General features: G+C 37.2%; 1 protein-coding gene across 5 annotated transcripts in view; it reads left to right on the forward strand.

Moving 5' to 3' along the window:
* The window catches only part of ARHGAP15 (Rho GTPase activating protein 15), a 575,316-nt gene that overhangs the window by 394,554 nt on the left and 153,726 nt on the right, over positions 1 to 27,036 (forward strand). For all 5 annotated transcript variants that reach the window (XM_064484735.1, XM_010974707.3, XM_064484738.1 and 2 more), the window contains one exon: positions 1,142 to 1,219. In XM_064484735.1, the coding sequence (XP_064340805.1) occupies positions 1,142 to 1,219 (78 nt within the window). The remainder of the gene's footprint in view (positions 1 to 1,141; positions 1,220 to 27,036) is intronic.

The following is a 27,036-nucleotide window of genomic DNA, read 5'->3' on the forward strand; positions in this document are numbered from 1 at the left end:
AAGGACTTTATCCTGTTATGCAATGACAATAATTTCTACCAATTGACTTAATACTTACTATTGTGAATTTCAATGTTTAACGGTGGTGCTACACCACCTCCCTAGAGAAACTACTGAGATACTGACCTCTACATTAGCTGGTACTAGGCCTCTCTGAGGGCCTAGACACATCGAGGAATATGCAATCCCAACACTAAAATTATGTTATCAACATTTCTTATTGACAATAATAGTGTTTGAAGTGTTTCTCTTTTCACTTTCCTGTTTCTTCATCTTTTTGATAACTGGGTCATGGCAATAACCACATGCTATAAATAAAAATATGGAAAACAAGTGGTTGATTATCCAAACCCACTACCAGGATAAGTTATTTTGAATTACAGATGACTAATTTTAAAATAATCTGAAACTAATGTCACCGTTTGTCAAGGGTTTCTTTCTATTTTGTCCTCCATAATGGAGCACCCCATTACCTGCAGTACACTACGGATTATCAAACTAGTTCTTCATCTGAAGTAGAATTTTCTTTCTGTAGTCATATAATCAGAACAATACATGTTATGCTACAGTTTCTTGATTACAGGAAAATGAGAATGAAACAATGGAAATGGAATGGAATCCCTAGGAATAGAATAAGATAGAATGGAGCAGAATAAGAGTAAAGGGGAGGGGGATGGAGAGGGTAGAAGAGAAGAGAGAGGAAGGGAGTAAACGAGAGAGACGAAGGGAAGGAAGGAAGGGAGACTTCACAAGTACCTTGCGTTACTTTGACGTTCCAAAAAGGGTCAATGATTCGCATATACATGAAGGTCACCCCCCACCCCACCCCAGCTTCATTCTTGTCTTTTCCTTGGGAATAAGTCTTAACTATACTGTGAAATCCTGTGCTACCTACTGCTCTTTTATGGTTCAACTACACTCAGATCTGTTAATGATTAGCTGTCACTGAACTTCATGATTAGTTTATTTGGATTAAAATATTGATGATTGCCTGGTTTAGGACATAGAAATTTGTTTTCTTTGTGAGGAAAAGATGGTGGTTATTTACTGCTTCCTTCTTTCCCATAATTATTAGTTTGTTTTTCTTCTACCATCTCAATTCTTGTATGAGTGAATATAAAACATGCCCGTTTGTTTTCAGGTCTAGATGTTGATGGAATATATCGAGTCAGTGGCAATCTGGCAACAATACAGAAGTTAAGATTTATTGTCAACCAAGGTAAGCGATTTCTTCACTTCAGAACTTTTTGCAAGCAGTTTCATCTCTAATAATATTTCAAACTCTCTGCTGTATGTATTATGAATAAATAATGATAAAAGCTTTGAAGGGAGAAAGAGAAAGTTGAAGAAATTAAACAATTATCTCTGGAGAAGTGAAAGATAGACAGTTTACTTGGAGATGAATAGAATCAAAGAGAGGGACCAACTATTAGTTTGTGTGAAATAAACAACAAGTGGGAAATGTGGCAAATTAAAGTGAAGAAGATAATAATAAAAGAGTAAAAGAAAAGCATAACCTAACTTTGAAAAATGTACCTGGCATATTAATACACACTTCATAAATGTTGATAAATGAATGGTGGAAAATGTAGTAATCAAAATCACAGATGTTAGAAAACCATATAACAGGTAAATAAAAGAATTAAAAATTAGGAAATACACATATCATCAAAGAATTACAAACTAAAATAACAATGAAATACTACTATAAGCCTATTGGAAAATTTAAAATTTCTAAAAATTTTAAACACTAAATACCAGCATTTTAATGCTAAAATTTAAAACACTGACACCACCAAATGCTGGCAAAGATGGGGAGCAACAGGAACTCTCATTCATGCTGGTAGAAATGGAAAATAGTACAGCTAATTCGGAAAATAGCCTGGCAGTTTCTTACGAAAATAAACATTCTCACCATATTATCCAGCAATTATGCTCCTTGGCATTTATCCAAGTGAGTTCAAAACTTATGTCTCTACAAAAAAATGGCACACAGATATTTCCAGCAGCTTTATTCATAATTGGTAAAATTTGAAAGCAACCAAGATGTCCTTCAATTGGTGAATGGAAAAACGAACCATGATACATCCATATAATGGAATATTATTCAGTGATAAAAAGAAATGAGCTATCATATCAAAAAAAGACTTGGAGGAAACTTAAATGCATATTGCTAAGTGAAAGAAGCCACTCTGAAAGGGCTACATACTGGATTGTCTCAACTACAGAGCATTCTGGAGAAGGTAAAACTATGGAGACAGTAAAAGATCAGAGGGGAGAGAAGGATGAATAAGTGAGCACAGGGGATTTTTAGGGCCATGAAACTACTCTGTTTGATATTGTAATAGTGGACACATATCATACATTTGTCAAAATCTACATAATATACAACACTAAGAGTGAATTGTAATATAAACTATGGACTTTAGTTAACAATAATGCACAAATATTGGCTCACCAATTGTAATAAACGTACCACACTAATGCAAGCTGCTACTAACGGGAAATTGTAGGGGGATGGACAGGGTTAAGGCGAGTATCTGGGAACTATGTACTTTCTGTTCAGTTTTTCTGTAAACCTAAAACTTCCTTTAGAAAGGCATTAAAAAAAAATTTTTAAAAAAATAGGAAATATTGAATTAAAAAAAAGGAAGGCTAAAACATCTTTAGATGGTGTTATAGATAGCTTATAGGTTTAGAATTAGATATGTGGCGTAAAATCCAGGCACTCCTTTCTTGGGCCCTTGGCATTTTATATTCTTGGTTTATATACCTCCCTATACTCGGTTTCTTATCGGTAAAAACTGGAAGGAAATATCTTGGAAACATTTGTGAGAATAAAATGAGATAGTATGTGGTAATCCCTCAGTAATACAACAGATTCATGTTAGTCGTTTAATACATGTAAGATTCCCTTTCATTTAAAAACAGTCAGTGATGTCTTCTTGCCTTCAGGAGAATTGACACAAAGTCTTCATAATCTGGCTTTCCAACTAAATTCTAGCCAGTTGCAGGTCCTCTGAATTTATTTCAGAATGCATTCCTAACTGCTCTTCCATATTTGCATTCTGTTGTATTTCTTAATGCCTTTGCATACTCTCATCCATCTATTTTCAATACCCTCCTATCTTTTCCTTCCCATGCCACATACACAAGTTTCCTGCCTGGTCAGATTTGTCCTTATACTAAAGGCCCGGATTATAAGTAATTTTCTACAGGAAGCCTGCAACGTTCCTTCAGTCAGATTCTTCCTCTGTGTGCCCATTGTGCTGGGTAGTTAAGTACGCTATTAGTACAAGCATATCTAACTTCTAAAAGTCCAGCTATTATAAGACCCTGAGATTTAAAGCCATCTTTTAGAGAGAATTTTGTCAAATCTACTCTGATTATATTTCAGAAACATTAAAATGTGAAAGTCTTGGAATAAAAAAAGAGGACATTAGTGGAAATATCTGTTTCCTCCACAAATCTTCATACACCTAAAAAGGTAGAACTTAAATCATCCTTGCATCTCCCCTCACTAACCAGTTGTAGCCCTAGAACTTCCATACAGGGAGCTCTTAATTAATATTTGTTGAGTGGTGTGTATCTGTCTGTGTGCGTATGTGTGTGTGTGTGTGTGCGTGCGTGTGTGTTGCAAAGGGGAGAAGTATCGATACTGAGAATCACTAACCCCTCCAGCAGTTCACTTTGGGCTGAACTATCCTTTTACGTGTTAACTGCAGTACTTTATGCCATGGCCACATGATTCGTATTTCTAAGAATCTCTATAACCGATAATCTGTTTACTCTGTTAGCTCACTAATATGAAACTCTTTCACAGTTACTCTCCTTTCTGGACAAAAAAAAACAGAACTAGACTTTACCTCATGACTTTACATTGGCCCCCACTGGACTGAACCAGAGTACCCTCTCTGTGGTTAAAAGATAGAATAGCCCCAACTCTTTATGACTATTCCTGTCTATAACCAGCTAAAATCATTCTTGCAATATATTTCATACTGAAACCATATCCTGATTTGGATTCTAGACAGCTGGGCAACACATTTCTTCTACAAAGAAGAAATCTCAAAACAGAAGCCATGCTAGAAACAAATACTAGTTGCATTTCCTGCCTTTAAAAAAATTATGCTCAGCAGTTTGAAAAGGCAAAAAAGAAATCTGCAATGAAAATATGAAATTTGTCCATCTCATCTTTTGCAATCCAAACTTCAGCATCCTCTGGGACTGTGTAACTGCTCATGTTTCCGTAAGAGTTGACAATGTAAAGCTGGACAGAGGCCTGGGTTGGTATCTGGTAGCACAGAATTGTCAGTAAACTGTCTCCCTGGTTTATAGCACTGTCAGAATGCAACACATTCAAAGCAAATTATGCTATATTAGGACCTTTGATACTGGTGATTTTGGCCAAGCTATGTTGTGGAGTTTTTTGCATTAGATGATAAAAGATATGCATATAGCAGCCTCTCTCAAATTTTACTAATCAGATTATCCTGTGAATGAAATTTCAGGAGTGAACTCATACCTTGGTACTAACACCATACCTTCCCCTGCTTCCACATGTGGAGCAGAGCTGCCGTAGAAGAGAGTTAGTGCTGGATGCAGAGGCTGAATGTGCACACTGTGGCCTCCCCTCTGTGTGTGTGTGTGTGTGTGTGTGTGTACACGCAATGAAATAAAGTAGCAGTAGAGTGGTAATTCCATGAAAAACATAGAGGTATGTGAATGCAATATATTCTTTTTTTTTTTTTTTTTTTTGTATTCGAAGATGAAGCAGAGATGATTTGGGCATACCCTCTTTGTAGTAACACCTTTTATCTCCTCCATATTCACATTTCACAATGTTTCCTTTTTAGAAGGTTCTGAATGTACATTTTAAAAATGAACAAGCCCTACCCACTATTAGACTAGACAAATGAAAACTGATTTTGGGGATTTTCAAGAACAGTTTAATTGCAATTTATGTATTTCACTAACTTTCTTGAATGCTATAATCATCAGCAATTCTAAATACACCAGTTGAATGATTCAATTTGTTTTGGTTTTCTGTTTGACTCACTAAATCAGTAGAAATTGGATACCCTTATTATACTTCCAGATCAGATGGCATACAAGTTAAATTCAAAGTGATCACTTTTGAAAAGCATTTCCTAATTACAACTAGTAATGTTGATGATAATAGTAATTATTATTATAAAAGCAGCTAACATATTTTCATAATTTATTATGTGCCAGGCACTGTATTAAGTGCCTAACTTATATCATTTAACTTAGTCGTTTCTATCAGTCCATAGAATGTGTGCTATTATTGTTCCCATTTTAAAGCTGAGGAACCCGAGGCTGAGAAAAGTTAAATAATGTCCCAAGGTTATAAAGCAGTAAGTGAGGGAGCTAGGACTGGATCCCAGGTCTCTGTCTCAGAGCCTCTGCTGCAGACCGCTGCCATGACGCGGCATTTCCCATGCGTTAATTGTTGATTCCTGCCTTACAAAAGTGGAGAGAAGGCTTTTCCTGTTTTATGAGCTCATTCGTGACTTTCTGTTTTCTGGTTTATGTGAGTGACAAGTACTGTCACAGGAGTTTGGCTATAACTTTTCAGGAAAGAAAAATGCCTGGGAAAACACCCAACACCTTAGTTAGGAAGAAGCCAGCACTGCCATTCTCCATAGGGCTTTATGTATCTATGTTCGGACCAAGGAGCTACTTCAGCACAATATTCTGTTGCAACCTGCAGGAAAGGCATCAAGAATTCTAGCCTTACTGGGCTGTTGATGCATTAGTGAGCAGTGCTCTGCCTTGTTTGTTGTATTTGGTGACAGCCTTCAGTGACATTTTGCTGATGCCAATCTTCCATTCTGTGAGGGCGTCCCCCAAAGAAAACTGATCTATAACTTTAGATGTCAACTTGTCATCAGCCTGTGACACTGTGTTGATTCTCTGGAATGATCTGTGACCTGACGGTTTTCTTGCGTGGGGGTACTTTTACAAAGGGCAGACTTTAGCATTGAGGAAGCTGCGTAACTGTCTTGAGCACTTTTGACAGTGGGCCTTAAGAGTTGAACCAGTCTGAACACCCCCCTCCTTCTGACATCAAAACTGTGGTCTGGGCAGCCCATCTAGCTTATTGCCCAAACTCCAAATTTGGTTCAGACTCTCTTTGGTATTAGTTAGCTGTTCTTTTTCACCTTTTAAAAAAGGGGACAAGGGAAATTGATATCCTTTTTGGAAACTATTAACTGTGAAGCTTCTCATGCCCAGGAGCCCATGGGAGGGCCATGAAGCACTGAGGGGAGAACTGAATGGGAATTTTCCGAACTGGTGTTTCTTAGTACACAATAACAAACGTTCCCTCTAAGCATTTCTCTGAACTGGAGGAAGTTACTTCTTACCAGGATTTTAGACATGTTTTCCATATATAGAAAAATAATTTAAAGGAACATTCTCAGGGACACCCTCCTTCACTTTTTCACACCCGGAGGAACAAAATATATAAATGCCATAAATCTACATGGCCAGGAATCTTAATTGGGTATGTGGGTGTGTGTACGTGTGTGTGTGCATATGATTGTGTGTGTGTTATTTTTAAATGGAAGAGGATTTTTTTCTCATTAATTTACAGTCTTGTACTTTGCATATCTTTATTCACCCAGATCTTATTGGCATAATAATCCAAATTAAATATTGGCTTAAAGAGATGGATTTGCTTATTTTGAACATGCTAAGAATAAGCTCCATTGAAAATAAACTATTAGAGAAACAATTTTATGTTCCAACTATATCTAAACTACTTTTATATAGATTTGTACCACAAAGCAAAGAAAGCAAAGCATTACCTTTAGTAGTTATCCCTGTGCTTTTCATATTACTTGCAGCATCAAAAATTGAATAAAAGAAGGAGAAAGAGAGAAAGAATGTGAACAATTGGCAGTTTCATCATGAAATAAGCAATTGGATGAAACAGAAAAAGATCTGGAAAAGGATTTCTAAACTTCTAGTTCTGTTCTCATAAAATAGCCCTTGTATCAAGTCCACTCATTTTTCTATTAAGTGAGTTTATATTGCCCTCTTATTATTTTTAAAACGAGGTATTTCCTTAAGCCTGCTTCCCTCTCACCGCCAACCACAGCAACAACAAAACAAACTGTGTTATGTGCTTTATCCCATTTCACAGAGCGGTTTTTTGGTAAGTCAAATCACTGATATTGCACCTTTCTGGCTGCCGTGTGACGAGATTATCTTTTAACAATGATTCATTTTTCCCATTAAAGCTGAAAAGATCACTTGATCATAAAAGGGCCAGACTCTAACATTGGTCAGGGCTTTGGAAACTTTTTTAGACCTCATTTTTCAGCTACAGTGAGCCAAGGAGCTCAAAGACTACTGATGCCAAAACTTGTATCACTTTCTAGCTGCTTAAGAAAATGTATTTGTCTTTAGTAAATAATGCTAAACACAGAGGTCAAAACAATAAGTTCTTCACGTGCATACATGTTTGAATAGTTTTTAGTTTCATATAATATTCTAATAACAACTTTCTGAATACTTCTAGTCTCTAAAGTACACACATTCTGACTACTTATTTTAAAGCAAAATCATATCATCCACTTATTGTGAACTCTATTTTATAATTTGTTACATACCAAGCAATAAGAAGCTGGCTTAACTCTGTTGTAAAACAATTAAAGACGGAAACGAGCTAGTGGGGAGAGAGCGCTGGATAAGCCTCGAAGGAGCTACCTCCTTATCTTGATTCAGAGCTATTTGTTAGTCTAATAGAAACTATTTTAACCCCTTTGAATCACAGACTCTTCATTTTCAAAAGGAGAACAATAATGAAAATGTGAGGACTTTAAAAATTCTGAATCAGCCAAGTAATAATCAGAATTAACAAAGATGACAAGTGGTTACATAAATCAGATCAACATTACTTAGTTGTCTTAATAAAAACATGATACTAAATATTTATAATCAAATATGTTTTTTGGCTTCCACATGATTGAGTTTTCTCTGATGATAATAAGATTGTTTTTTCTAGTAAGAACAACCAAAGATAGGAAAGCTTCCAATGATTTGTCTCATTCCTAGCCAAATTTGTAGGAATTATGGGTTCATGAACACAAAAGAGAAACTTTGCTTTTCTTTTCCACAGACTTTTGGGAGATTCCAGATCCCAAAAGAATAGTCTCATGTTCATTGGACAAGGGAAGGAAAGTCTACTGAAATTTTAGATCCTAATTTAGTTGTGGCTTTTCCATTGAGTCCAGAAATTAAATCAGTCAGTGTTGTATAACTGCCAATCTTCAAGGAAACCTCTAAGGATGTTTATAAAAATCCATCATCATCATAAGTCATCATCATCACCATCAGAATTAATGTGTAGTCATTAAAAAGTAGTGGAAAAACACACCAAGCTTACTTCTGCTCTCACCAAGCTTCAGAGCACTGGTTTCTGATCCTGATTATATTTCAGAATTGTATTGGTTATCTACTGCTGCGTAACAATATTACCACCAACTTGGCTGCTTAAGGCAATACACATTTATTATCTCCCAGTTTTTGTGGGTCAGAGGTCTGGACATGGATTAGCTGGATCCTCCATGAAGCCATAGTGAAGGTGTCAGCCAGGGATGGGTCCTGATTTGGAGGCTCAACTAGGGTGGGTCAGCTTCCAAGCTCTGGTAATTGTTGACAGGATTTAGTTGGACTTAAGTCCTCAACATTACTGGCTGTTGGCCAGAGGCCTTGTAGACCTCCCCACAGGCCATCTCACAACAAAGCAGCAAGAGAGAGGGAACAGTGGCTAAAGCAGAAGTTATCATCTTTTGTAAGGTATCGTGAAGGTTGTATCTCAACACCTCTGGTGCATTCTGAAGGTTATAAGCAAGTCATGGTTCCTAACCATTCCCTAGAGGAGGGGAAAATCAGGGATCATTTTAAAGTCTGTCTGCAACGAGAATCAAGTAGTGGAACTTTTCAAAAATAAAGATTTTGGAGCCCAGTCATAAAAACTCTGATGTATAAAGGCTGGAGCTGTAAGTATGCATTTTTAAAGAAAAACTTTCCAGGCGAGTCAAGTGCATAGCCAGATTTGGGAACCCCTGCACAGTATCCAGCTAGTTTTATTCTGGCTATTTAGAGGAGACATGACCTACAGACCATAAGTCATGTGAGGTTTATGTTTGAGGAAAGCAAAAATAGACTATGAACCCTTTTTTGTCAACCAATTTTCTAGCGAAGAGAGATTTTCTCTTCGATTATTGATTGATGTACTAATGTTAACTAACTTTTATGAACTCTGAGTCAGGATATGGAGTATAACTAAGAAATGAATGTCACGAATGTGCCATGTGTATTATCAATATGGTTAAAATTACTGACATTTTTCATAACTGCAATCCTTTTCAAATATTGTAGATTCTGGAATAAATGAAAAGGAAAGAAGCTTTACCTAGGGATTTGCTAACAAAACTAAAGAGTAAACAGTATTTTAAAATGTAACAGAATGATACTGTTGTTGATAATAGCTAGCATTTAATTGAGAATCTACTACATGGCAGGTATGCAAAGTTAGAGTTACCGCTAATCCTCATAAAAATTTGCAAGGTAGATAAACCTTATTATTATTATTCACACAACAAACTTGTGATTTGGAAAGATTGAGTAACTTTTCTAAGGCCACAAAGTTAATATGTTTTGGAACCAGAGAGTGAACCTATTTTATCGCTAGTTGCTGAATTCAATTTACCATGGGGAGGGGGCAGAGAGACTTTTTTTTCTTTTTACATCAAAGAAAACAAAAGCCACTTTTTCTCATTATAATACTATACTTTCTTGGTGTCCAGTCTGTGGGGCTCTTTTATGAAAGAAAACCTCATTTAAAAATGTTCTTTCAAAAAATAACCCCTAACTGCTTGTGCCTTCATGAAGAGTAGTAATTTTGATCCATTTTTGTATCCCCAATATGGCAAAGTGCCCAATATTCCTTATGGTTTAAATAAAGATTTGTTCCAACAAAATTAGAAAATGATGAACTTCTAATGCAATTCACCTCCCTATCAAATGGTTTCACTGGTACATTGTGTTAGGTGCCATTTCTTGAGTGTTTCAGTAAAGAAGACTCAAGCTATATTTTGCATTTATTTTCTCGCAGACCCCTATAAATTAACACTTAATTTTAGATTGGATTAAAAAATCATGGGACATAAATAAAGAGTGAAAAATCCGTTATTCCCATTCTCTGCCTCAGTAAGACCCAGCTTAAGGAGAGATGATTTACTGTCCCTCGACAAAGTGTGTAATTAGCAATGGGACAAGTCAGGCGTGATACTGGGAGGAGTCGTGTAACTTCATTTGCCGTCTTGGTTCTCCAAAACGTTGGAAATGACTAAGTAGAGAGAGAATCAAAATTGAGTAAGTATCAGTGAAATTAATTATATTTCTCTTGTTAAAACTCCATGCATTGAATTTTGAATTTTGAAAGTATGCTTTTCTTTTTGTTTTCAAAAATAATTATAGCTTCAGTGACTTGCATATATTTATGTAAAACCTCTTTTTCAAGGTATTCCATGTAGTTCAGAAGCATTTTGTAACAAAAGTGTGCTATAGGGAAAAAAAAAAGCACTCTTATTACTGCAAAGCTGCTTCTGGAAGGAAAAAGTAACAAGTCTAGGTTCAGGAAGGAGTTTTTTTCAGGTCCCCATGCATACGCTGAAGAGAAGCATCCAAAGTTTACAAAAATAGGGGCTAAAACAGTGATCACATGAAAATCTGAATGACTTAGAGTCATGCGACTTCAAAACCCATTGTCCCGTGCGCCCTCACATTCACGAGCCCGCTGGAGACGGAGCGGCAGGTATCCCTGTCGGCTTTCGTCTTCTCGGAGGGTCCTGACACATCAGAACTGACATGGAACTGAGATGTGAGCTCCATAAATAAGATTTTGGCTTTTACATCGTTAGTTCATTGACAGACACATAAAGAGTTCTTACTCTGTGTCAGGAAACATGCAGGATGCTGGAAATATAGCGGTGAATACAACGAATGACATTCTCATTGACATAGAGCCTAGATTTCCATGGCTATTCCAGTCCAACAGTCAAGAAGACTGGTGGTCTGTTCACTGTGAATTAGTAAGAAAACACGAGGGTCTGCAGGCCCCCACAGATTCGTTTCCATTCCTACCTCTCTGATCTCACCATGTCCCTCTCTCTCATCTCATTGTTTTCCAACTGCCCTGGCTTCCTTTCTACCTCAGACACATCAAGCTCATTTCCTTCCCAGGCTTTGACTTTTGTTCCTGAGTACCTGGAATGTGCTTCCTTCAGACTCCCACAAGACTCTCTCTTCTCAACATTCAAATCATCGTCTCAGCAAGGCCTTCCTTGACTAACACGTCTGAAACTTGCCTCCACCCTACCTACCCAGTCACCCTCCATCGCAATATTTTGTTTTGCTTTCTTCAGAACACATACTACCTGAAAGTGCCTTGCTTCTTTATGTGCTGCTTCGGCACCTGCCTTTCTCCTCTACGCTGCAGCTCCATTCAAGCAAGATCTTGCCTTTTTTGGTCACCTAAGTATCCCCAGTTCTTACTGCACCTGGCACATAATAGCCTTCAAATAAGTGTTGAATACAAATGAATTCCATAAGTAAATGAATGAATAATGTTGAAGCACCAGTGATGGATAGGTTCTAATCTAAAAGTAACTTTAGCTTTTAGGAACAGGAAAAAAGAATACTTCAGAATTTGAGAGTCTATGTCCAATTGGTCCAATGAAGCACAAACTTCTCCCCACCTTTCATGTCCCACCTCCACCTGAGCTCACCATCTGACTTTCCAACATGGACCTCATAAGAAAGACTTGGCGAAAAAAGAAGGCAGCTGTCAGGCTGGAGGACCAGAGCCAGCTCTAACAGCTTGGGCCATTCAGCCAAGAAAGGCTGCCTCAACAATGGGTGACTCCCAGCCCGGGTGGTAAGAGCACATTCAGGACTGTCACCTGCTTATGTGAATTTCCACAGTGTAATTCCTCTCAGTGACATTATCACCAAGGCTCTGACAGCCACATGCCAGTCTGCCAAAGAGCACCTCTGGCTCAAATTGCAAGGGGCTATCCTGGCCTTGCCATGCCCCCTCCCAAAGGTATTAAAAATTGAAAAGTATGTAAGAATCAGGAAAGGAAAAGAAATTAGTTTAAGGAATAAAATAAGGTTTTAATTTGCCTTAGAACAACTTCAAACGGCGATTACTCATTCAAAAATATGTGTTGAAAACCGACTATGAGCTAGGCTCTCTTCTGGGTACTGAGGAGAGAACCTAGGGGAATCAGACTCTGGGGGAGTGTTCACTTTGTTGTCAAGAGACAGATAATAATCAAATATGCAAGATGCTTACAAGTCAAGAGTCAAGATGGGGCCAAGATAGAGAATGACTGATGGGGATGAGAGGGATGGTCCTCACGTTGAATGATCTGGGAAGATCTCTTTGAGGAGGAGCCATCTGAGTAGAGACCTGACCTGACAGGGAGGAGAGAGGCACACAGAGATGTGGGGGGACAGCAGAGCAGGCAGAGGGAAACTGGTCCCAGGGAATGAGGGCTTGGATGACATCAGGGCACAGAACTCAGAGAGGTGGGCAAAGCCAGCCCAGGGAGGACCTTGCAAAGCAATATAAGAAGTTTGTCTTTCATTTTAAGTTCAGTGGAAAGTCACTGTGGTTGAGGGGATCAGGGAATGATCTGACATTATTTACTTATTTTAAAAATATTCTTGCTGCTATTAGAAGAACAAGAGGACAAGAGTTAGGAGGTTATTATAATAGCTCAGTCAAGATATAACAACAGTGACTGGTTTACATGGCATAAACGCTATATTCTAATTTGTCTCATTTTTCATGTGCCTTTTGAACCATTTCTTTTAGGCAGTTAGGTGCCATGAGAAGAATGAGGTCCAAGAGTTAGAAAAACTGGATTCGTTTCCATGTGACCTCTTACTAGCTGTGTCCTCTTGCCCAAGTCACTCAGCTTTTACAGGCCAATTTTCTTTTCTTTAAAGCAAGACTATCTGTTCTCTTGAGATGAGTTAATTACGTGAAATAGTGAACCAGTTATACTGGAAAATGCTACCACATACCTCGTTTCATTGAGCTTCACTTTACTGCTCTTCACAGATACTGCCTTTTTTACAAATTGAAGGTTTGTGGTGCCATTATTCCAATAGCATTGCTCACTTTGTGTCTCTGAATCACATTTTGGTAATTCTTACAATATTTCATGCTTTTCCATTATTATCTATATTTTTTATGGTCACCTGTGGTCAGTTATCTCTGATGTTACTACTGTAGTTGTCTGGAGTGCCAGGAACCATACTCATGTAAGATAGTGAACTTAGCCTATAAATGTTCTGCACATTCTGACTGCTCTGCCAACCAGCCATTCCCTCATCTCTCTCCTTCTCTCTATCCCCTGACACCCAACAATATTGAAATCAGACCAGTTAATAACCCTACAATGACATTTAAGAGTTCAAATAAAAGGAAGAGTTACATGCCTCTCACTTTAAATCAAAGGCTAAAATGATTAAGCTTAGTGAGGAAGGCATGTCAGAAGTCATAGACCAAAAGCTAGGACTCTTTTGCCAAACAATTACCCAAGTTGTGATGCAAAGGGAAAGTTCCTGAAAAAAAAAATAAATAAATAAAAGAACTACTCCAGTGAATACATGAATGATAAAAATGCAGAACAGTCTTATTGTTGATATGGAGAAAGTTTTACTGATCTGGATAGGAAATCAAACCAGATACCAACATTCCTTTAAGCCAAAGCCTAATTCAGAGATATGTCCTAACTTTCTTTAATTCTGTGAAGGTTGAAAGAGGTGAGGAAGTGGCAAAAGAAAAGTTTGAAGCCAGCAGAGGTTGGTTCATGAGGTTTAAGAAAAGAAGCCATCTCCATAACATTAAAGGTGAGGCAGCAAGTGCTGATACAGATGCTGTAACAAGTTGTCTAGAAGATCTAAGATCATTAATGAGGTTGGTTACACTAAACAGTTGATTTTTCAATGCAGATGAAACAGTCTTGTATTCAAAGAAGATGCCATCTAGGACTTTCATAGCTAGAGAGGAGAAGTCGGTGCCTGGCTTCAAAGCTGTCTCACCAGATCTTTATAAGAAGGCGCTTCACTTTACAGATGATCAAAACTCCCTTTGAGTGTAAATGAATTCTTAAAAGTTGCATTTGTCTCATTCAGCTGATGTTTCTAGAAGGCACTATGTGAATTTAAAGCCCAGCCATGATCTTCCTAATGTCTGGTCTCCATCTTGGAGGCTCTCAGGGCAAACAGGATGTCTGGCAATCTACTTAACATAGAGTCCATGAGATCCTAAAAAGCTCATTGGAATAATTTGTTCAAATGGCAGTTTTATTTGCTGTTTCACTGTCTCATCTTTAACATTTTTCCAGATTGTTTGTCTTTTTGTGGTCTCCCTACTCCCTGCTACATTTTCCTTAGTGAGTGCCTGTCTTCTCCTCTACTTAATTCATTCTTTTCATGTTCTGACAACCGTAAGGGATTCACTCTCCTCTCTCAGCTCGAGATACTGGAATTCAAAATCTCATCAGCCATCGGGACTGGAATATACTGGAGTATATTATTATTTGATTGGTCCCAATGGAAGGAACAGCAGATCTGTCTTTCTAAGCAAGCGGTGCACAATCATTGGTTCTGCTGAATGATAAATTCACCTCCTTAAGACAAATTTATGATTCTTGGAACAAATCTCAACAGGAATTATCTTATTCCTCCACTCTGTTCCCATAGCATTTTGTACCTATGGCTCAACACTGATTTTAGTCTATTTTGCATCACATCTCACTCTCTTTCCCAAGTGTTAGATGCTGGGAGGTAAAATGTGCTTCACACTTACTTCTGGATTTCCCATTATACCCATCATGTGCCAAACACATTATAGGCTCTTAGTAAAGTTGTACCTGCCAGAACCTATCATTTCTGCTTGCCAAATACTCAGCCAGGGGAAGCGTATGTCTTGGAATCAGCGTTACACTTCTAGCCCCAGAGAGCCATCTGACTTGAAATTGGGGTCAATCATCAGTTGGAGCATAGAGAGACCAAGTGTGCCTTTAGAGCCTTCAATTCAAATACCCTCACCTCTGACACCTCCAAAGGCATTGAGCCTCAGTGAGCCTACTTTCTCTGTACTCATACCCAAAGCACCCAACCATCTTCTCCACTCCTTTTTCCTTACCCTCTACTGAACTTTATCATCCCCATTCGCAAGGGTCTGTTCAGACTTTCCAAGGTGACAGTCCATTAATCTGAGTATACTAGCTCAGGCTCTCTACTGCATAGTAGCATAAACAGGGGGCCTCCTATAACCTGGCCAGTAGTGAGGATATCAAGCTTCTAAATAGGTATTTTCAGCAAGTGATATTGACTCACCTTGAATCACACCCCTTAGACAACCGTATAGTCAGCTATGCCTGGAATTTTCCTTTCATGACTCAAGAAAATGTTGCATCTCTCATATGTTTATTCTGACTTCTGAATATAGCTGTCCTGAATCCTAAATCCAGGTGTAATGTCTGAGATCACTGTCCTTAATTCTAATGTAGTTACCTAGAAATTCCTCCTAATCAGAACTTTTAAAATATACAAAATACACTTGAAACAAAAAAGACCATATAAAGAACCATCTAAAACATTTTAAAAGTGAAGTACACTAGCTAAATTCAATCTCCAAATTACAAAAATGGGAAAAAAAATTTTTTTAAGATCCTTATATCTGTTTCTTCATTTATACCACCTTGTGTGTTTATAGAAGAAATAATATTCAGGTACCTTTTATTTCCCTGGGATAAGGAAAGGAAATGCTAACCACAAGGCAGCCTCATGACTCATAAGTCTGTAACTGGTATTAATGAACTTTTAAAATGCTAATTTTAGTGCTTACCCCAACAGAGAGACGCCTTAGAGCAAAACCTCTCATTTCTTATCTGCTGAAAGCAATGTGTTTGCATCCCTTACAAAATAAAATGGTTGAAATGGGGTTTTTGAATGGTTTAAAGTTTCAAGGACTTCTCTTGTTCACAGTTATTCTTTTAGAGAAAAGAAATTTATAAAATCACATCCCTTAATGGTCCCTCTGCTTGAAAATGGAAATACTTCCCAATATGTTCCACTGTAGGAAAATCAAAAATAACATGTAAACTACAAATATGTTAGCCAATTGAGAATATTTATTAACTAAATAATTTAATAATAAAGAAAATGCCTAGTTGATTAATTGTTACAGAGTAAAAATTACAATAAAACTGTCTTGATCAGTGCTTTGCAGAAGCGCCATTACTGTCTGTGCAGTTGTTTAACAAGGATTTAATTGGAAAGATAAGTGAATGCACATTTAAAAGTATTGTTAATTTGCTTTATAATCACCCCATCCTTCACAGTATTGACAGCACAAGGCACAAACCCCTTTCTGCTTTACAAGTATTATTTTCCATATGTGCACAATAAATTCTGAAGCAGTAATTGGAAATTTTATGGGTTCCAACATACCTAGTATAGTGTGTTTAGAGGTGCACTCCTCCTTTATAGAGGTAACTCAGTTCTAGTTGTTGGAAGCAAGTGACAAATCCGACTTGTGTATTTTCCCCATTCGCTGCAGACCACCATCGTATTTTGTCCATTTCCAGAAAAATTGCACCTTTTATATTTTATGTTTAATAAAGTCAGGATTGAGAAGAAGAAAAAATTGTCTGAATTATTTTCAACTGTGACTGTTTATACTATTTTCTTGAAAAGGTGAGTAAACAGTAGAGGTTCTAACTAAGGATGGTTTCTAGACTGTATGGCCATAGCAGAACACCATTTTCCGAAGATAGTTGCATCTGAACCTATTAAAGGAGAAAAGAAAAGGATAAAAGAATGTCTTCTATGCATGACCTCTATTTTTATAGCCATGCAGTCTCACACACAGACACTCCCCTCACCTTCACACAGCCTTTAGAGTTTGGAATCATTTGGTCAAAATTCCAATCAGTATGGCTTTCAAAACTATGTGTATATAATGCCTCAGATTTCTAGGCTTTGCTGACCAAGCGTCCATTACCTAAAGCCCAGAGACCTTCTTTAATGTTGAGTCTAAAGCTGCTTCAGAAGCAGCTTGTTTGCTTAGTCCAATAGGGAGGGAGTTAGCGTATATTATCTATTTGCTAGTTCTGAAGGTGTGACAGACTCCAGGTTTTACTGCAAGAGAAAAAATACAAAAATATGAGCCTCTTCTTAAAAATGGTGAACTAGAATTGAACCTATTTCAAAAGCAAGAATTGTCTATTATCTCTGGAAGATAAAGGCTGCCCACCTGATCTTGATGAGAGGGGCATGTCCCAAAAGTGTCTCAAGTCAGTGACACTAAAACTGTGAAAAGGTACAGGAAACATGTGTCATGTCCTCCTCAGCCATGCCCCCATCTGCTAGAATTGGTAGAAATATCCTTAACTTTGGTTAACTGTAGTTTTTTTTTTTTTTCTGTGAATAGCAAGTGCCTCAACTATGAAAGCATAGGAATTCTTTTGAGGAAAAATTTTGTTAGAATCCTTTTTAGTATAAACCCCTTTGCCCTCTTGATAAAACAGGTGATCTCATATATCATCAGGAGGAAAAGTATTTTTATCTTTAGTTTGGCTATGCCTCTAAACCTCTAAGCCTCTCCCATTCACATTAGCTTTTATGCTTACAGTGTGAAATAGACATATACTGAGTTTCATATATCTAGAGATGTGCCAATAAATGCTAATAACCAACCATTAATAACAACTCACCAATCACATGACTCCCTTTTCATTTCTTTCTACATATGTGTATGAAAAAGAAATAAGAATAGTCTTTAAAGTATGTACACACATGTGCCCATGTGTTCTCTCTCTCTCTGTATATATATATGTATATGTAATATGTGTGTGTATAATTTCTCTAGCAAAATTCTTCCACACTGAGTTTCACTCTCCCTACATGTATATGCGCTTGTGTGTAGTGAAACCATACACAGGCACACATGTGTGCACACTTTAAAGACTGTTTTTATTTCTTTTTCAAATTTCTCCCTTAGAGGCATGGATTTTAAAACCGTTTTTCTCGGGTGAGAGTGTCTTTGGGACCAAGACCTTGACATGCCCCATTACAGCTAGACCGAGCTGAAACGGGTGCAATAACAAAATGTCCAGCTGTCCTTTAATTAACTGAAATGAGGAGAATGTACTGTTTTGATGAGAGAACCAGGATTTTGTGCTGGATAATGGGACAACTCCATGTTTCTGTGCCTTTCTGCATATGACGGAGCCATGGGGTGCGGGAAAGCAACGAGGCCCTTTTATGCTCCAGTAGGGGGAGCTTTCTTCTCCCTACTGTACAAGCAGCATGGTGCATGTGTTTAAATACGCCATCCTAAAATGCAGACTTTTCATTTTCATTTTGCAAGTGGGAAATTTCGCTATGTGATGGGCACATTACTCTTCTTAGCGACACATTTTGTGCAAACTCATTTGGGAAAGAATAGGAAATTTAGAATACTGCCTTCATATTTCTTCTGGAAATGTTAGCCTGAATCCATTATTTCCAAACCTGATGAGGATTACAGTTCATTTGTATTTCACAGCAACCCATATTGTATTCTGTTTTGTGAAGTAAATAAGAGATGATACCATTCTAATAGTGCCTGTGTTTTGTTTTCCATATGAATAGTCCTATTCTGGGGGCAAGAGGGAAGGAAAAGGAAGCAGGGACTGGAGTACTTGATTTAGCCTTCTCTAGATGGAATATGTTATTCTGACAAAGAAGTGCCCTGAATTATTTTATAAATAATCTAAACTGGAGGAGGTGGAATATAAACTCACTTAGGTCACTGAGTACATCCATATTCAAATGACAATATAAAAAGCACTGTTCGGTAACACCCAAATCTATATCTCTTATTTAACAAGTTTAAAATACTCACGGACTAACCTGATTTGACAGCAGTGTAGGTGGATGCTTATGTGCCAATGAAGAAAATTCTTTATATACAAAATAATTTCCCACCATCATTTCACTGTGCCTGAAATGCCACAATTAGAAAATCAATTCATTTGACTAAGGCAGGAAAGGCAAATAATTTTACCTCTTATACTAAATACAGTTGACTGTTAGTGGCCGATTCGATGGCTGTGTTAAGAAAGATACTGAAGCATTGTCCCAAAGAGAATGAGTTCTGTGACCCATTAGTGATGTATAGCATAGGCATTATTTTTAAAGAAGAGTCTTAATATGTTTGCCACATATTTTCTGTTTCTTGGTTATGGTATTGGATTAATAAAATTTGATTATTAGAATGCAAATATCATATGAGTTTTATACATTAAAGAAAGGTAATGAACACAAATCTGTTTATCAGGCAGGATAGCATATATCGCCACATAGACCTCCAAGATAATACAGCAAAGAACAGGAAATTTTGGCAGAGTCAGAAGAGGGGAGGAGTATATGATAAAGAAGGAGGAACTCAGAAGTCCCAGAAGCTTAAGAGCAAAAAATGCCTTGACTCTAACAATGCGTTAGATGAAAAAGCCACTTAACAATTTTACTAATAAGACTAAGCCCTGTTTTACCCACTAACGAAATTCCCCCCTTTGGTGTAAGGTATGACCAGATTAGTTTGGTTGACTCCTGTTCATTATGCAAATCATATATTGACTTGATTCCCACTGGAGTGACAGGAAGTCCAAAATGATCTTCCCCACAAGAAATGTTCCATCTCAGTTAACAATTTCAGCTGATGACCATATACACTGTCTTTCTGTCTATAAAATTTTCATTTAACTATGGATGGAACAAACCCCCAAACTGAGAGATAAAAGCAAATCAACTGAAATACAAAAAAATTAAAATGATGTATCTAACCACAGTCTTCCTGCTTCACTTTCACTTAGTTTGGGCTCAGGTTGATGAGATTTATTTTCATTAAGACACATTTGACAGACCCTGGAAAAAAAAAAAGTTGAAACTACCATCTGCACAAGATCTCAATATTCAGGTTGTCTGTTGACTTTAAATATACTATCACCCCATTCCTTATATCAGCTAAAATATAGTTCCCTTCACTGGGGATAATGATTAAATGTTGACTTTCTCATTTATTGACATATTTTGGTCTCACTATATGAGAACGCAGCAGCTGAAAAACTCAGCACCATTAAAGAAACAAAAGAATGAATAAATAAGTACAAGTAAATAGGTTAGAAGTTTTTTTGATTTCAAGGAATAGAAGAGCAATCCCAATTGACTTAAATTTTTTTTTTCATGTAATTAGAAAATTCACAAAATAATCCAGATTCAAGAATGACTACAATTGGGAGCTTAAACAGCCTCATCAGGACCTTTTCTCTCTGGCTCCCTCAGCCCTGCTCTCCTCCACATTACCTTCATTCTCAGGCTTCACATGGTGGCAAAATGGCTGCAGTATCTCTGGGTCAACATGGTCCCTGCTTTTAGTTCATCAGGAATCCCTTTTCTCTTTTGGTCGTTGAGTGCTAATGACCAAAACTGGCTCATGAACCAGTATTCCTGAATCAACTACTGTGGCTAAGAAAATCAGATGAGCAGATTGGCTTAGACAAATATCACGTGCTCCAGAATTGAAGGTAGGGATAGAGTCCCATCCAGGGATGCAGGAGAAGGATGCCGCCCCAAGGAAACTTGGTACACTAGGCCCAGGAGTAAGGTGCTCTCTACAATGAGTAGATGAACTTTCACTGGTAAGACAATGAATGTCATGCCATGGAGAATGGTGGGTGGAAGAGATGTCGGGCATCACGAAGCAATGCTCTTATCTTCAATCAGTCCTCAAACACACTGAACACTTTCTAGGTAAATTCATTCCACTGGTTGGGGAGCCTTTTTTAAATATGCAGTACTTGCTTTGGGAGATGATGTACACAAACTTAGCTGTAACTGATAGGTTCAGGAAAGGGGTAATTGCATCCTAGTTAGATTGGTTAGCTTGCTTCAGCATAAGCATGGGCCCTAACATGTTCTCAGCATTTAATTAATCTATAATCTTTGAAATGTTTTAAGAGTAAAATCTATATGCTTTCAAAGTACTTTAGGCTACCAACATTAAAAAGGAAAAAAAAGCACATGATTGTATATAAGCATATTGGAATAAAGATATATAAAGTTACAACATAGAGTATTAAAAATGAGAGACTTAACCCTGAACCAGCAAAGGTAAATATTGGGAGAGTCAGAATGATGATGAAGAATTGTGTACCCCAGAACCAGGTTAACGTATGATAACAAATACAGTTCAGCAAAAGGTCTGACAGAGTAGTGTTGAGATATTTGGTGACTCCAGGATGTCCAGAAATCCTTAATGACTCTCTAGACGTAGGTTAAGGTGATTTTTAGGTGACCTTTCTTGTCATTTTTAGTGGCATCTGTGCAGAAGATGCCTTCATACAAGAAGAGAAATTGTTTTTTGTTGTATCACAGACACATGACTAAGCATTCAAATATAATGCAAATAATTGCAAACTGATGTATCTAGCAGTTTAAAAATTGAATAAATAATTTAGCTTTTACACATGGGCAATCCTTGCTAAAAAAAACTACAAATCAAAGCCCTTCTATCTGAATCTATTTTGTTAATAGATGAGCTAATATGATAGGCATTTAATTGTATAATGTATTATTAGCCATTTTCTTTGTCATACCATTAACTTTAAATAGTATTAATATTTAACATTTCATAGTACACACTACAAAGTTCTTATTTTTTCCAGATGAACAGAAAATATGCATTGATAGTAAATCTCTTTAAAGTGGGTTTTAAGATGCTCAGTATGCAAAACCTGTTCCATTTACACTGTTTGATCAAAAATATTCAAAATGCCACAGCATAATAAGGCAAATGCTGTAAGATGACAATGATGCCAAAACTGTATTATGACTTTTGTAATCAAATACAATGTATGCATAATTAGGCATAATTATATAATTTGAATATTTAAGAGAGCATTTAAAATGTGATAGGAGGCATCTAAGTACATGGTCTTCTCAGGGATGGTTAAATCTGAGAGTATAAAGTTGAGATCCATATTTGTTATTGAATGGGCAACTCATTCAAACACAAGTTTACTAGAAGAAGACTTGTAGCTGATTCAAATCATAGGCACTATCTTGGCAAATCTGAGTCTGTTTGAATTGGACCTACCATGGTTTTCTCTCCTTGAGAAAACACTGTCAGTATTTAGTTATTTGAGTTAGGGTACCTTACTTCTCATCTCTGTGTGGGTCAGTTTGATGCTTTGTATTCTGTGCCCTTCATTCAGATCAGGATTCTCAGAAACATGTGCCCATGATCACGAGGGGAAACTGGACCAGAAGGAATAAATGGAGTGATAGATCCATCCCCAATTCCAGAAAAACTGCTCAAAGGATATGCCCCACTTGGAGGAAGTCAGCTAGGTATTTTGCCGAGAGAGACCGGTGTTGTAAGGCAACTTTTTAAATAGAGGATGAAGCTTGACTTCTTGTCAATAAGTATTTTGGAGGGGTGAACTTTTAAGTGAGCAATAGTTAAGGTTCCAAGCTTTCCCCAGCTCTCCCCATGCCGAGCTCCTCTCTCTAGTACCAGCACTGGAACAACATTCGTTTTATTAAGGAGAAACGCTGGGAGATGAGAAAAAGCTTTTTACTTCCAGTCTTGCCTAAACGTTCCTATGATCTGGATACAGAGCCAACAGAAGACTAGGTTGATGGCATATTCTAAAGTTAGAGAAGAAACTCAAGCAATTTTTTTTCTATTTCATATTTATTTAGTAGTGACTCAATCAGGGGGCCAAAGAGAGGTAAAAGTAATTGTCCCAACTCAGAATATTCAATATGTCAATTCTATCAGAGAGTACTGTCATCGCAATTAAATAGGAAATGAAAAGACAAAATTTAACTAAAGATTTCCTGTTATCTGTTAGTACAAAAGCCAGATAAATTTTTCCAGAGTTCACTACATTCTCCAGAAGCTGACCACATCCTATTATGTTCAATCCATGCCCAAGGAGAATCTTATGCTCTTGCAAGGAAGTATAATTCATGCGGGCAGAAATTGGTATGTTTATTTCCACCTCTATGACTTGCTGGTGCCGATAGATCCTAGTTCTTTTGTTTTTCCTGAGATTTCCTTGCTTAGACCATTTTTTAAAACTTAGCTTAAGTTCCAAATTCTTTTGATAATTTCACCTTATTTTCTTACTCTTCCTCCTTTTATTTGTTTAATTAATATGTATATTACAATAATTAATGCCTTAAAGTAAGTTGCTCTATTTTCTAGGGTTTTTTCATTACATATATAAGTACATAATATTGATTAATATATGTAATTTCTCTTTTCACTAATTCTGCACTAGATTCCTATCTCCCCAACCAAAAAGGTCTAGATCTTCATGAATAGAATCATATCATATCATATTCTACATTTTTTTTACCCTCAAAGTGCCCAGAAGAGTACTTGTGACATAATGGGTGCTCAATAATGATGGTGATAATGATAACTAATGTTTATTGAGCACTTACTATGTGCTAGGTACTGTGTGTGCCAAGTGTTTGATTGGCATATCAATCAATATCTTACTGATCATCACAGTAATCCTATGTAGCAGGTGCTTGTATCATTCGCATCTTCAGATGGAGAGATGAGGAATAGTGAGATAAGGAACTTGACTAAGAACTTGGAGCCGGTAAAGGGTCAAACACAGAGATGCTTAAACAGGGTCCATATTTTCGAGCATAGTTGATTGATAGATTAATTAATTCCACAGAAAGCCGAAAGATGCAGCAACCAAGCAAAATCTATCCCAAAATACCATAACATTTGTTAGACAAGCTGTAGTTTTCTGTACCTTCACTTTACAAAGAGCTGTGCTCATGCTACTTCTGCTGGTGCGTAACTATGTCCCACTGCAACACTCCAGTCCTTCCCAGTATACACTTCCACCCCACAGCCCCACGAATGCCTGCAAATCCCTTGTTCATCCTTCAAAATCAACATAAAAATCATCAAAACTATCGCATCTCTGAAACTGCCCTTCCTCCTTTGGTCTTCCTCCATTTTATCCATGCTTTTTCCATAGCATTTAGTACTGTAGAGTCGTTTACTTATTTATCCGCCTTCCTCCACCTTCTCACTTGAAGAGCCTGAGTTCTGTGTCTCACCTTTGCCTCTACTACTTGGCATAAGGACTAGTGCACAAGTGATATAAATAAATGGGTCTGAACAGAGTTATTGCAAAACAGAAAAAAACTCAGTTTATTTATGCATGAAATTAACTGCTCCAATTCCAGAAATGGCACATTCTGAGCTCCCCTGGCAACTCCCCCAGCTTCCCATTCTCAGAATCTATGGCAGAGCAAAATTTCATCTTCAAAGACTCAAAACCTTCCAAGAATTGGAGCTTCTCTCACAATCATTTCTTTGGTAGGGAGGGGATTAGAAGGGATGAGAACAAGGCCATTTCTTTCACTGAAAGTCATTAGATTAGATTAGATTACACATCTAAAGACTCTGGAAAGTGGTAACTGCCATTTAGCATTCCTTCATTTCATGTGTTTATGATGCAGTTGAGTTCTTGCTTCTGCGTGCTGAACAGCCTTATTTGAGTCTAACATTGGATGTGATATGAGACATGCACATCTTTTACATTAGTAAGGCGTTATATTTCAACCCATCGTATCTTGCATCTATGTGTTTGACAGCTGGTGTCTTGCAAGGCAATGACCAGTAAGAGGCATGATTGCACTAAATTGGAAGCATGAGGCAAAGGGGTGTGTTTTTATTAGGGGGCAGGGAAGGAAATTTGAGGGTAGTGGGTTAGAAGAAATCATCCACAGATGCCGATCTCTGTCCGTTAGTGGATGGGATTTTTGAATTGTGGTAATTCCTGTTTCTGTGACAGTTCATCAAAAACTGAGGGCACCACGTTTGAAAATTACCCATGGTTTCACTTCCAAACTAGATGCAGACTCTGTGCCTTTGATTATTAGAATTATTCAACTCAGTAGGGCAATGGAGAGGGGCATGGGTAAATACTAAGCCAACTGATATTCTATAAGAGATTTGTTACAGAAGCACAAGGCAGCAGAGCAAACCCCATCACTTTTTAACGACCATTATCTATACACACAGCAGCAACCGATGAGCTCATCAAAGCAACAATTTGGAAGTTCATTTCTCTCCTTCAAAAATGTCTATGTGGGTGAGGGGCCATCACACTGAGAAGATGTAAACTTTTCTCTGTTTTTATTAAGCATTTTTAGATGAATTGTGGAAGCAACTCAGCAAATGTCTCCGGATTTCTCTCTTCTCTCCAAAACTTCTTTTATAAAAGTGATATAAAAGACATCTTGTACCAGTTTGCCAATGGGTGAGGAAGAGACAGCACTTCAAAACCTTTTCATGGGTAACACCAATTTGATAGTTCCTTTAGCAAAAGCTAAACTTCAAAAGCTGCTTTCCTTTCATTCCACCAAACACTGAATGGGGTCAAGTTCCAACTTTCTCTTCAGGGATAGAGAGCGCTCAGGTGGAGGATATGTGGAAGAGGAGAGGAGAGCCATGTCCACTGTAACAAAGTTGTTCCTTCACTGGTCTTGTGTAGAGAGAGCTCTGCTCCCCCTGTGCTGAAGGGCATACGAGTGTCATTGCAAAGAGACGGGACTTAAACTGTAAGAGGGCTTTCAAGAGAAGCGAGCTGCTGATTCACATAGGAGCACGTCAAAGATTATTTAAGTGGCCAGTAATATAAACATCATGCTACTAACACTGAACAGTTTATCACATAAATATAATTGTCTTCTTTTAGAAGAATAATAAAAGCTGAATCCATATGTTACATATTATTTAAAATTGTTCCTGCAAGATGTATTAGTCCCACAGAAGAAGCAATTCTTCCACCAGAGGGGACAGCAGCAGTTTTATTATATCACATTGTCATTTGTTTAATTTGTTTGTTCCCAGTAGTAGTTTCACAGATTTTTATGAACTGTTACTTTTATAGAAAGTCAAGTTACTCATGATGGATGTTGCTTGCATTCATTTAAAAAAAATTGAGTCAGAAAGGTAGAAGGCATGGATTTACTTAACAGAATCTGTTTAAAACAATGTTTCTGAATTCTTAGACAAATCGAAAATTAATGTAGGGAGTTAGGTTCTGTTAGGCATATTTCTAAGATTTTTGTCTGAGCTTATTTAAACATGGAGATCAAGTTAAAGCTCAGATTGGAAGACCTCTTGTGAGCAAAGATAAACTAGCAATTCTTATATTTAGAAATAATTCTGAATAAAAGATGTTCTCCAATGATTTTTTTTTTTTTTGGTACTGGTTACTTCAAAATACTCATTGTATTTACTTAAAGTCAAATGTCTACTATTTATTTTTAGGCATTTTATTGGTTGAGAAAACTAGTTTCTTCTGTCATTTCTCACAATTTCAACTAAATCTTTTTTTATTATTATATATTAAGTGAGATGTTTCTAGATAAATTTGAAATTTTAAAATTGAAACATGATTTGTATTCTCCATTCACTGATAAATTCAATAAATACAATAAGAGAAAATGTCACCTAGTAGTTACCATTCTCATTTTTTTGAACTGCTGAATATGCTTTCTGTTGAACTCAGATCTTTGGAAAGGAGTGTCATGAAAGTAAATCTCCAAAACAACTTGAATAAAAACTATTCCAACAGTGTAGACACAAGGCAACAGAATCAGCAGTACATTCCAAGTCTTCCAAATATCAAAGTATGTGAACATTCACAATCTATTTACTTGCAGCATCCTGGTAAACTTAAAAATCTAGAAGAAAATAGTAATGTTATTGCAACGTAATGTGGACAATTAGAGCATTAAAAATCTGACAGTATAGACACACAGCACATACCTCCTGAAGCCAACGGAAGTCAAGCTATAACTCAGCAAGGCAATCTTTATGAA

Source organism: Camelus dromedarius, chromosome 4, assembly GCF_036321535.1.
Source record: "Camelus dromedarius isolate mCamDro1 chromosome 4, mCamDro1.pat, whole genome shotgun sequence".
In the NCBI taxonomy this organism is placed as follows: Eukaryota; Metazoa; Chordata; class Mammalia; order Artiodactyla; family Camelidae; genus Camelus; species Camelus dromedarius.